At 35.0% G+C, this 13,525-nt stretch overlaps 1 protein-coding gene across 1 annotated transcript in view; it reads left to right on the top strand.

Annotated features, from left to right (window-relative positions):
* LOC148955549 (uncharacterized) overlaps positions 1-5,025 on the top strand; it is a 106,248-nt gene extending 101,223 nt beyond the window's left edge. The window contains exon 7 of the mRNA XM_089107605.1: positions 4,732-5,025. Coding sequence (XP_088963731.1) covers positions 4,732-4,812 — 81 coding nt within the window. The 3' untranslated portion in view covers positions 4,813-5,025. The remainder of the gene's footprint in view (positions 1-4,731) is intronic.
* The last annotated feature ends 8,500 nt before the right edge of the window (positions 5,026-13,525 follow it).

The raw sequence follows: 13,525 nt of genomic DNA, 5'->3' as shown, positions 1-13,525 counted from the left end.
TTAAAGATTCGTAAACTCAAAATAGTACTTAAACAAACAAAACAGACAGATTACTTCAGACATTATCAATTTTCATTTAAAAGTTTTATTTAGGCATATATATTCTATACACGTGAAAAAAATGGCATCAAATGGAAGTTTTGACCAGAGGTATTACAAATTTTGATCTAATGTAGTAAGATTATATTGAAAGATATAAGTATAATTATTTTAAGAAACATTTTTTTCTGCAATCTTGAACATCGCGGTTTTCTTCCATTATTTTACGAAGTAAATATCATTTTCAGTAAATCAGGAATAACGCCCTTTTATAGGTTTGAGAGAAGGTGGGGCGGGGGGGGGGGGGTAGCCACTTGGTTCCTTATAGTGCCTCTTATTTGTAGACCTTGATTAGCATTCTGATTATCTGTTAGTTTTAGGTTAATTCATTCATTCATAGTAATTTCTGTTCGTAAGAAGTAAGATTTAATGAAATAACGAATAACGGAATAACGAAACAAAATAAACATAAACTTAATGAAATAACGCCATCTCTCCTAGTTTTAGGTTTTAAATAGCTCTTCACTTTTCTTTGAAAATTTTTGAAAAACGTCTCATTAAATTAATTTTTGTAAGGAGACACAAAAGCGTCGAATTAAACCTAGCAAATAGAAAAATCATAACGATGGATATGACAACGTACATAATTAGCCTATATTCTTTTGAGACCTACGATGGAACGGTGGGGCCACAGTTTATATAATTATCCAGTAAGTTTACGGCAGATGATTTCTGGCTCTTCATTCTTGGTGCGAACAAAAAGCTCCTCCCACTTATTTGTGCACTTATGGTCCACTTATTGGTTGAGCCGGCCAAGTGGTTTTGTCAGTACTTGTTCCGTAGGTGATTATTCTTTGTCTACCCGTGAAAAGATCTAATGCCGCTTATGTTTATAGGTTATCTGAAGAACTTGCACCTCGGTCCGGGTTTTTATAATGGGTGAGATAGGGAATGATCATACTGCTAATTCTATAAACTGTGGGTGGGGCTCTATTGATAAATTAATTGCCTTATCATAAGTCCAGGATACCAAATGAAGATAACGAGGAAAAGTCGAAAGCCATACCACCGAAAACTAAGAAACGTGAGACTTAATTATTGGGTAAAGTGACAGTTTTAAGGTTGGGGGGGGGGGGGGAAGGGGATAAATGTCTTTCAGCTTCTCTGTTGCACCAGATATAAAAGGGAATTCTTAGGTTTATTAAATTTGTCTGGCGTTAATACATCAAAACCCAGCAAGGGTGTTTTTTTGTTAATCATAAAATCAAGTTTGGGGTTGTTTCTTGTGTAAACATGAGAAATTAAATTAAAGTAATCAAGTTGGAAGTGCCAAAATTTAAGCGCCACGCTTTATCAAACAGTCCGTGGCAACAAACTGTAAGTAAGGAGGGACCCGGCTCAATGGTAACCGAAACTCTAGAAAACGGAATTTTGATACAAATAGATACATCAAAGTAATTAAGTTTTAATACTGATGTCACATAGATAAGTTACATCAGGTTTAGTCGTACCTATTAACAGTAGCGTGACTGCGAATAGTTGGCTGACTTTCGAAAAAAGGGGGCAAGGCCCCCTAAAAGTTTAGTAACCCGAGTGAAAATCACAACATCATATTGAGCGTATCAGATAACCCTACTGTAGAGGTTTCAAGCTCATATCTACAAAAATGTGGAATTTTGCATTTTTTGCCAGAAGAAAGATCACGGGTGCGGGGGTTATGTGGGAGGATCTTTCCATGAAGGAAGTTTTCATGGGGGAAGGGACATTGCTATGATAGGGACACCGGACTTCCCAGCATTATTTTAAAAAGAGCAGAAATTAAATATAAAAAAAACAAGTTTTTCAACTGCGACAGCAGCAGCATCAAAACTTTAAACGAACAGAAAATATTACATATATGATTGGGTTCACCCCCTAGTCAATACCTTAGGGGGTTCACCCCCTAAGCTAAAGATTTTTTAGTACTTTCATAAGAGCTATTTATTCTAATTAACGGCCTTTGTGATTAAGCGGTCCTTTTTAAAGAATTTGAACAAAATTCGAAATTTCGCTTAAAGAGCAAGGTGTTGACTGGGGAGTATACCGCCTAATGTACGTATTAACAATATACGAAGAGAAAAGGTCGTTACTCGAGTTAATTCAAAAGTGAATTATACTTATTAAAAATAAAAATGTTTGTCACTGAAATTAAGCAGCTTTTAAGAAAGCCATTTAAACAAATAAAAGTAAATTAATATGCACATTTTGTTTTAATTATTCATGTACGGTGAGCCAAGATCAAAACCTGAATTTATTCAAAAGCATTCAAAAATGAAATAAAAAAACAAGTTTTTTTTAACTGAAAGTAAGGAACGACGTTAAAAATTAAAAAGAACAGAAATTATTGCGTATATGAAAGGGGTTGTCCCCTCCTCAACGCCTCGCCCTTTACGCTAAATTTAGACTTTTTCACAACTCTATTTTTTTTAAAACAATAAAAAGCTTTAGCGTAAAGAGTGAGGCGTTGAGGAGGAGACAACCCCTTTCATATACGGAATAATTCCTGTTCGTTTTAAGTTTTAATGTCACTCCTTACTTTCAGTTAAAAAAAAAACTTGTTTTTTTATTTAATGTACTGAAAAGACGACCTAACCGTACGCTTAATCTGAGACTGCTCCCTCCATAAACTAAACAATGTTACTTAAATAATGAACCATAATATCATGTACTGAGCAGACCAAGCGGTTTTAAGACGCATGCTTCTTAAATAAAAAGATAAAATGCCACTTCCTGCTTTTTCTTTTAATATAGATAGATTTGATATCTAGAATAACTTATCTTTAGAATGGGACCACGGATTAATGTGAATATATGCCGGCATTCAATTTAAACAAATCAAATAAGCAATAAGCTTCACATAGTGAATGTATGGACAAGATTAATTGCTCTTGTGATTAATTGATCAAAGACTGAATGGTGCCCCACCTTACAGTCAGTTAATTAAAAAAAAACTTCGCATTTATATTGCTTCGCGGGCTTCACCAGTATGTAATTTGCACAAACCAAATAAATATTACGAATAAATAAATGATTGATGGCCTACCTTGTCTGTCACCATATGAGTATATACTCGTGTTAGAATGAAAATCTTCAAGCCGCTAAAATTAGGGGCTAAAAAAAGCAAAAAAAAAACAACCTAAAGATGAGTAGTTTAACCGAATTTTCTGATCTGAGTTCAGTAGTTGAGGAAGCATAGTTCCCTCTAAGATTTTCTGATAGTTTTTCTTGATAGAACTCTGTGATGGCCAAGCCCTAAGTCTGGAAGGCTTGAAACACTTGCACTAAAAGATTCAAAGCTAAAAAAAAAAGAAAAAATATATAAATCTATGCAATTCAGTCCATCTTGCTAATCTGAATTCAGACCGATCCCAGGTTTGCCACCACGGTCAGTTCCTAAAGAGCTAAAATTGCCCAAATTTACGTGGTACACAACGATTTTCGGTGCTACGGTCAAAAACTCGACTGTGATAGTGCTAAAATAGCACCTTTGTAGCACATGTGGCACCCCTGATCACATGCTACGGTGCTACACATAATGAAATAGTGCAAAATAGCACTTTCGTGTTACAATTGGCAACCCTGATCGGTCCTTAAGTCTGGAAAACTTGGAGGCAATTTTTAATCAGAACTCAGCAGCCCCTCATGGATTTTCTGATAGTTTTCCTGAATAGAACTTTGTGATAACACGGCCTCGAGTCTGTAAAGCTTGGAGACACCTGCTCTAAAATATCCAAAGCTAAAAAAAAAGAAAAAAAAAACTTCACCTAAGTAGTTTCATCGATTCCTGAATACAGAAGTGTTTCTAACATGAATATAGAAGTTTCGTGAAGCATAGTTCCCTCGAAGACTTTCTGATTTACCCAGTCGTTTATCTCATTTATTAATCTATGACTGAATGTCCCATATACTCTTTAAGAATACATTAATAAGTAGATGTAAGAGACAACATTCCTACAAAGTTTTTCCTAAAATGCTTTCGACATATCCGTATCAAAAAAGGGTCTGAAGGACGAACTTTAAGATTGAAAATATTTCCGAAATATCATTTAACGAGTTCTTGTATAAGTTTTTATTAAAAAATTGCTTAACCTAAAATGTTTGTAAAAGAAGAAAATTTAATTTGATAGAAATGATGAAACTTCAATCCAGAAACCTTGCGAGACTTATTAAACCTTATAGAAGTTATGTGAAACTTATGTGAAACTAATGCAAAAGTTATAAAAATATTACTTCATGCAACTTAATGTCCAAATCCTACGTTTTCCAAGCAATACACTTTTAATAAAACGCAGCTGGAAAGAAATTGCAATCGTAAGGTTTTATTTTTAGTAGATATTTACAAGGCCGTATCGAGGGGGGTAGGGAGTTTTACCCTCCCCCAAAAATGTTTGTCTGACTCTTAAAAACGTATGAGAATGATTGTAAACAAATTTTTGATGCCTTTTTAAATTTTTTTTTGTCAACCCCCTCCCCCCGAAAAGAAATCCTTTTGTAGCCCCCCCCCCCTAAAAAAAATCCTGCATACAACCCTGGATATTTGGCGATAAATTATCAATTCTTATTGCAACAAAATTAGTTGCCAACTGAGTAAATTTTCCTTCATACCCTTTAATGAGTTTATTTCAGACTTAAATTTATTTGAATTCTTTTTAGGACAATGACAAGCTATATGCAATTGCCCAGATGCTTGGAAAACCCCACGACGAAAAACATTACAGAAGACAGCGGACATAAGCTTTTTTGGTATTTAGCTTTTGTGTATTAGAGAATATTTATTCATTTCACAAAGTAATCATTGTCTTTGTAACAATATCTGTTATTATTTTCTCAATTTATGGAGTCTAGGTGTCCTAGTACCAAATCAAAATTGATTTGTCCTATTTGTGTTGTTTACCATATTTTCTTTTATCTCACCCCTGTTTTTATTTAAATAAATCTTTAAACTTACTTAGAAGATGGTAGATTTCGTCCCAACAAAAAGGAAAGTGCTTAAAAGTGGAAAGTTCACTAATCTACAAGAGAGCAAAGGTAAGATTCTTTGTTTTTTTTTGTGATAGAACCAATTTTTCTTGACAGCCGCAAAGGGTTGCAGTTTTTTTTTAAGATATATCAATTGCTAAACACCAACTATGTGTGTGCGTACAATTGGCGAAGAGTATATCTGCTTTCCGCTATTTATAAATGAATGAACACTTTCAGGTTCTAATTATCAAGCGAGAAAACAAGATTTCTGAAGCTTTTCGCATGGCAGCCGCAAGCGGCTGTCAGTTTTTTAAAACAGTTCGTGGTAAGGTAACGAACTGTAAGTAAGGAGCGACCAGGCTCAATAGTAACCGAAGCTCTAGAAAGTGGAATTTTGATACCCATAGATACATCAATAGAATCAAATTTTTATGCTGATTTCAAATATATAAGTTTCATAAAGTTTAGTTTTACCCATCAAAAGTTACGAGCCTGGGAAAATTTGCCTTATTTTCGAAAAAAGGAGGAAACACCCCCAAAAAACATAAAATTTTAATGAAAATCACACTATCAGATTCAGCGTATCAGAAAACCCGATACGACAGTTTCAAGCTCCTATCTACAAGAATGTGCACTTTTGAGTTTTTTGTTAGAAAAAAGATTACGGATGTGTGTTTATTTGTTTTTTTTTGTTTGTTTGTTTGTTTTTTTTCCCAGGGGAGATCATGTCGATCCAGTAGTCCTAGAATATCGTAAGAGGGATCATTTGAACGGAAATTAAAAGTTCTAGTGCCCTTTTTAAGTGACCCAAAAAATTGAAGGGCAACTTGGCCCCCTCACACGCTAATTTTTTCCAAAAGTCACCCAATCAAAATTTTGAGGTAGCCATTTTGTTCAGCATAGTCGAAAATCTAATGAATATCTCTTTGAGGATGACTTAATCCCCAACAGTTCCCGAAAGAAGGGCTGGAAGTTATGAACTTTGCCTATTGTTTACATATAGTATTGGTTAATGGGCAGCATAAAACGTTTCAAGAGGGATTTTTTCTGATGGGGGGGGTGTCGGAGAAGGGGGTTACGGGGGAGGATCTTTCCATAGAGGATGTTTCCTTGGGGGAAGGGACATTTCTATGAAGGGGGCGCCGGATTTCCCAGCATTATTTAAAAAATGATCAGAAATTAAATAAAAAAAAACTAGTTTTTTCAAGCTCCATTCAAGTAGCAGCAGCACGGTCCTATATAGATTCTATTCCCTCAGGAAGTTTTTCTGCTCAGCTAAGTTGTGGAGATCTATTAGGATCACTGATGCTGTATAGATTGAATAAAAGAAAACGAGTTTTTTTTAACTGAAAGTAAGCAGCAACATTAAAACTTAAAACAAACAGAAATTATTGCGTACACGAGGGGGTTCGCCCCCTAGTCAATACCTCGCCCTTTTCGCTAAAGTCTTTTTTAGTACTTTCAAAGAGCTATCTATTCTAATTAACCGGCCTTTGTGATTCAGGAGTTTGTAATTCGAACAAAATTCGAACTTTAGCGTAAAGAGCAAGGTATCGACTAGGGGGCAAAATCCACAATATACGAAATAAAACATACGAATATAGAAGTTCCTTACGTAAGTTAATTTGTAAGTTACGTCAGAACAAAATTTTGAGAAAGCCATTTAGCCAAAAAAGTAAAATTGATACGCAAATTTCATTTTAATTACTCATGTACGATGAGCCAAAGTCAAAACTTGCATTATTTCAAGATCGTTCAGAAATTAAATTTAAAAAAAAACTAGTTTTTTTAACTGAAAGTAAGGAGTGACATCAAAACTTAAAACGAAAATAAATTATTCCGTATATGAAGGGGGCTGTCCCCTCCTCAATACCTCGCTCTTTACGCTAAAGTTTGAATCTGTCACACAACTTTATTTTTTTAAATAATAAAAAACTTTAGCGTAAAGAGCGAGGTTTTGAGGAGGGTACAGCCCCTTATATGCGTACAATCAGTAACTAGAAAAAATAAGGCTTATGAAGCCTTTCGCGATGGTTTTTTTTTGCATGGCGGTCGCAAGCAGTTTCGTTTTTTTTACGATAAATCAATGGGCATACACCAACGATATGCGTACAATTTAGCGACAAATAGCTGTGTTTTACAGTATCTATGTTTATAAATGAAAAAAACAATCTAAGTTTCTAAGTTTAAAGCTCAAAAATAAGGTTTTTCCGATAGGAGTTTTTTTTGCATGCCAGCATCATATTGTTTACAATTTTTTTTACGATAAATCGATTGATAAACACAAACCAAAGCCACACAATTTAGTGAGGCGCCCATAAGCGGCGCCTATAAGCTGAATTCCAGGGGGGCAAACCTCGTCTAATTGGCACTTTTAATGCTATATAATAGAAATCTCAGAACAAAAATATAAAAATACGACGGCAAAATTCCGCCAGGGGGAGGGGGGAGCCCCCCCCCCTGCCCCCCATATGGGCGCCCATGAGGAGTACATATGCTTTACGCTGTCTATAAACATACATGAATAAATATTAAAATTTTCTACACATTTTTGCTTCAAATATGAAAAAAAAGTAAGTTTTTTACAATAAATACAAAACGTATTTATTGTTTCTCTACGATTGTCGACTGGTAAACATAAAAATACTCGAAATATCAAGAAATTTCCCCTGCACTTTTGTCTTCAGTTCATTAGTGCCAAACACACCTAAGTACAAGTGGTGTGTTTCCACTCACAAACTGGACTAAATGCTACCTCGCAAAATACTGCCATTCAAGGACCATACGAGGACTCGATAGAAGAGCGAACACAATTTTGAACGTTGTCAAATAATTGACATGGCTCAACTTTTATTATCAATTCTGTAACCGAGTCAGGGCAAGTCGCCCAAACTCATATCTAAACACATGGTTTATTAAATGATATAAGATGATTAAAAAACCCTATCAATATGCAAACAGGTAAACAAACGTCTTTGTTTCATAAGAATAGCGTGCTCTTTCAGAGGAACATAAAAATCGTATTCGTTTATTCAAACAGCTCTCAAAAATGAACGCTAAGTTATGCGACTTCCGCAATCCCGTAAAACATAACAGAAAAGCTATGGGAAAAAACCTGGAAGCTCTGGACACCCTTTGCTGGTAACATGGAAGAAAAAGTGCACGGAGCTAAAAAAAACAGGCTTTATGTAAAAATGGAATTCAAGCGTCTACGTAAAAATGGAAACCACACGAACACTAAACATATTGTAGTCAGGGCTAGCAATCCCTGGGATTTTACCCAAGATCTTTAAATTTCAGTCCTGAATTTCGAATCTTGGCCAAAAGTACACGTACTAATTATTACTTCCGACAAGAATACATTTGCTAATACGATCACATTATCGTTATTTAATATAATGGGATTTTCTTCTCAAACTTTGAGATTTTTGCAGGCACTTTTCAGGCCATTCTCAATTTCTGCGGCACCCCTAATTGAAGATAAATCTGGACGTTCGTTGTACCGTTAAACCTCAGTCTTCTCCTTTGACGAACAAATAAACGTTCAAATCTGGGATAAGCCCATTTATTAGACAGTGACCATAGATACAAAAGTCTGGATATTTCGACCGCAATCGAAATATCCAGGCTTATGTATCTATGTTCACTGTCTAATAAATGGGCTTATCCCATTTGAACGTTTATTTGTTCGTCATGGAAAGGCAGTGTGGTCTTGGAAAAACTACCTAATTTAAGGTATTACGTCGAACATTCTTCTCCTTTGTGTCAAAACGTTCTTCCATTTACAAACGATTGTCATTTAGCGAATCTTGATCCCATAAACAGACCATGACAAACCGATAACAGATGAAACTTCGGCACTTTATCTGGGGTGTATAAGAATTTAAGCTAGTTGTGCCACAGGTTGTGGAACATCGTAAGATAGAAAAAATTTCTAACAACCCTATCTTTTCAAGTTTGGAACGTCTAAGTTGATTTGGAGTCAACCAAAAATTTAAACAAAAGTGTGCATATTTGTTTCTAAATTGTTCTATAAATCATAAAATAGTTCAGGCATAGTTAATATGTAGAATGTAGGCCGATTAAAATTAAATGTACACAAAAGATACCCGTTTTGTTCTTTTGGATAAGGCAGTTCTTTTCCTTTTGGCTTTATTATGTTTTAATCCTTTTAGCAACGTTTTCATATATCTTTTTCCTGTAACTCTATCACGGTTTAGCACATTCTCAAAATGTTCTACCCAACTCACCGTAATTCTTTCCTTATCACTTTTTGTGGCCCCGTTAATATCTTTAAGTGAGACAAGTCCATCCCTCTCAATTTATTAGCATGCCAGTACAGTATTTTACTATTATGTCGTCTGGCTGCATCTTCCGGATCTTCAACAATTTTATCTATGGCCTCCTCTTCACACCTATATAATTCATATTTTGATGCTTTCTCCACTTTCTTTATCGACTCTATTTTCATATGACCTATCACTCAAATAATTCCTGTGCAAGCTCCTCCTCCTCTCTTTTAAACATAAAGCATTTTCAATAATATTCCTAGCTGCGTTCCTAACTTTCTTCCTTAAAACACCATCAATGACTTCACCAACTATTTTCCTAAAATTATTCCATCAATGTTCTTTCATTGTCGAAATTTTAAACTCTCTAGGATAGCATTCAACTGTTCCTGGAAAGCTTCTCTCAAATTCTCATCCTAGTGTCTTCCAACGTCATAGCTTCCCGGAAGGTAGTTACCCTTCCTAAATTTCAGCTTTAAATTAACCCGACTATTTGTTCCTGTAGCTCTAAGTAAAATTCGTCTGAGTCACTACTCTCTCCGTCAGTCAGTCCTAAAGAGACATATAATACTCCTATGACATATAATACTATCCCCCATTGCACTTCCTGGCTGAAGGGCCTTGAGACGGAGATCAGCACCCCCAGTTCCGACTTTAAGAAGTCTAGTGCCGCATCCTTTACCTTTTTTTTACCTCCCTGTCTATACACCCCATTCTTCCTGCCTGAGTAAATAAATTCTATATCACCTAATTAGATGTTTCCTAACCCTGGGTTATGACTTTCTGAATCTGTTAATAAGTCCAGTTCGAAACGTCTGAATTCGTCAGTCAAAGCGTTGATACGGTAATTATTTTTTAACGTTGCAACATTCCAAGTTGCAATTTTCATATTCTTTAAATCAATGAAATTATTTTGGCTTCAGGAAAAGCAATGATCCCAGAACCCCTGCAGGACGGGGACTAACTCATTTTCTTAAATCTGCACGAATGGCTATAATTCCCCTGGGGGGGGGGGGGAGGGCACCAACTCCTCGAGGTCACCCTGCAGTGCTTTTAGCAGTCACAATTTGGTTTGGAAAACTCGTGGAAGGTCCACCCTGATGCCACGCCAGAAACACTAAATGAGCTTGTTTTCTCGAAATATTGCTTTGCAAAATTTTAATCCAATGTAAAAATTGTGCTTGAGGGGGCGATAGCCCTATCCAAACCAAGGAAAACCACGGATACGTATGTTATTAAAAACCAACAGAAATTTAAAGTTTTTTCAAGTGAAAGTAAGGAGTAACATTAAACTTAAAAGGAAGAGAAATTATTCCATAAATGAGTGGTGCTGCCCCCTCTTCAACCCCTTACTCTTTACGCTAAAGTTTCAGTTTTATCCCAATCCCTTAAGAACGACTGGTCAAACACAAGGGCAGTTTAATTGGAACAAGAAGTGTTTTTAAAGCACGATAAAACTTTAGCATAATGAGCAAGAGGCTGAAGAGGTGGGAGCTTCACTAATGTATGGAATAATTTGTGTTCGTTTTAAGTTATAATGTAACTATCTCATTAAAAAAAAAATTTTGTTTTATAGGAAAAAAAAAGTTCCTTTGTCAATGTAAGTGAATTGACCGCGATATAAAAAAAATAAAATAAATAACAATAAAAACAAACCTACTATTTTGCCATCGCTTTTTCACACCATTATGAAAACTCTTAGCATTATCTGGCCTATTGGAGTTGACGGGTCCACACCTGCCACCTTTATTGATGGGAAAAGGTAGGTGAAACTAAGCAGAAGTTGAAAATAAGAAAAACGCCTCACTTTACGTCCAATACCTGAAGAAAATATCCATATATATAGACAAAATACAGAAACAGAAGCTAGAAATAACATCCCACATACCAGGCGATTAAAGGGGCGTGGTTTGCCCACGCACAGAGTTGCCACCCTGACCTGGAAGAATTTACTAAATCGGAGAGGAAAAATTTACTAGATCGCATCTGTTTTTAATAAATGCTCAAAAGAAAATTTTGAGCACCATCCAGCATCGATTTTTACTATTGGAGGATAATCAATACGAATTTCACAATCTTTTTTCCTTTTTTCTTCTTTTCCTCTTTTCTTTCGTTTTCATAGTAGGATTGAAAATTCCGGAAACATATATATATATATTCCGGAAACATATACATATATATAAAATGTTACATTTCTACTTACTTTTAATTTCTCTCAGCAGGCTCCTTTTTCCTCAATAAAAATTTTCAAACTGAGGAGATTCACCTAATCACCTTGGGTGGTTGGCTTTTGTTTTGATTCCAATAGATTCCTGATCATCACAAATCCAAGTGTCATTATAGCTTCATTTTTAGTAGGCAAGATTTGATACACATAAAGCTGATTTTGTCGATCTTTAGAAGCCGGAAGTGAAGTGTCTATTTATGAAAATAAGTGACTGCTTGTCTGTCTCTGAGACAGACAAGCAAAATTGTAAATTGTAAAACAGACAAGCAAAAATTGTAAATTGTCATATGTTTACGATAAATTTTTTCCCTGAATTCATGGAAAATAAGAAAATGTTTTGTTTACTATAAATCATGAATTTTTAATAGTTTTTACTAGATTTCGGGAAATTTACCAAATCCTCTAAATTTTCTAGATTTTTTTTGTTTAATATATCTAGTAAAATCCTACTGACGGTGGCAACCCTGCCCACGCATATTTGTCAGTCGTTTGAAGTTCAATAATCAATGGCAACTGTTATAAATCTTTGCGGATTTAGATTATTCAAGAAGAACTGAGAGTAAAGCTAATAGCCTTTGAAATTTGTAGCAATACAGATCTTATTTTTGGAGGGTTTACAGGCCCATCAACTTTATCTAGAAGTTGCAAATCCTTTAACAGTGTGTAGGACCATCTTAAGAGAAACTTATTCCGTACAAATTATATTTCCCTGTCCATGAATAATTCGAATATCCAACATTTTCTAGTGAATAGTATTTAAAAGGAATATTTTTCAAAACCTTCTGAAAGCTTGCAAAAAACAAACAAAAAATGTCAGCATTTATATATTTATATATGTCCAAAGTCAAAATTTGGACAAAATGTGGTTATTTTTTTTCATCAAAATTTCAACATGTAAATTTTATAGACTGCCATTCGAAATACCAAAGTTGTCTCTTCAACCCCATGAATGGTGTGTAGGCGCATTAACTGTCAAGGTAAATGGGGTTCCATGTATATCAATTTATACACACTGACAGGACATACTACATGAAATAAAGAACAATAAATCTGTTCAGTCAATACTTCTTCCTGCTTTAAAAACCTACAGCTCCATTATTTGGTACTTCTACTCCCTTGCTCTGTTGCAGAATAACTGAAACAAAAAAGAAAACCTGTTGTTCGTTTTAGTCAGAGCAGTGATAATTTTTGGAAATCATCTAATGATTCATCCGCTTTCCGTTTGTAAAACTTCTTCTGTTTTATACCAGATATAGATATATGGATTTACTAAAACTTATATAATTAGGAAGTGTTAATTTACTTTTAAACAGAGCAAATTTTCTTTTTTAAGTTCAGGAAAAGGCAGCCCCTAAAAATTCTAGCATACCTGCTTGAAAAAAATCAGATCAAAGGAAGCTAATTGAGTCATTTGGGCAATTTGGCAGCTTTGGGAGTTCCCTATACTTCAACCCGCCTTGATTGAATATCTTGCCGACATAGGATGAACATTATTTAAGCAGTATGGACATTGAAAAGACAACGTTTTGACTAAAAATTAGTAAGAGATTATACGTTTTCTTTAATGTGAACTAGCTTCTCGTTAGCTTTTCAAATTGTTCACACTTAAGATCCCTATTAATTTTCACCAAAATCACTCTGGGGGTTCCCTATGGTGATGAGAAAATTCTATACTGGGTCTTTTGTCTTTAAGATGGTCAGCCAGCACTGAAACTGCCAAAATGATTCGTAAGGTATTAAATTCCCTTAAACATAAAAGGCCGTTTTTGAATAATTTACACAATTGACTGGATATTCTGTCTATTAAACCTCAAATCTGTTGTATTGAGGTTTTACTGTATCATAGTTATAGTAACAACAGTACGATAGTGGCCTTGTCATACCATTATCACAGGTAAATTGTTCTGTTTATGTCCAAATATATTCTATCCTACAGTAAAACAGCAATGTACACAAGAATAGAAAATCA

The sequence above is a fragment of the Artemia sp. Qi Xiang Cuo genome, chromosome 2 (genome assembly GCF_049724085.1).
Source record: "Artemia sp. Qi Xiang Cuo chromosome 2, ASM4972408v1, whole genome shotgun sequence".
In the NCBI taxonomy this organism is placed as follows: Eukaryota; Metazoa; Arthropoda; class Branchiopoda; order Anostraca; family Artemiidae; genus Artemia; species Artemia sp. Qi Xiang Cuo.
The sequence above is the reverse complement of the archived record's forward strand: the minus strand, read 5'-3'. Positions and strand labels throughout refer to the sequence as shown.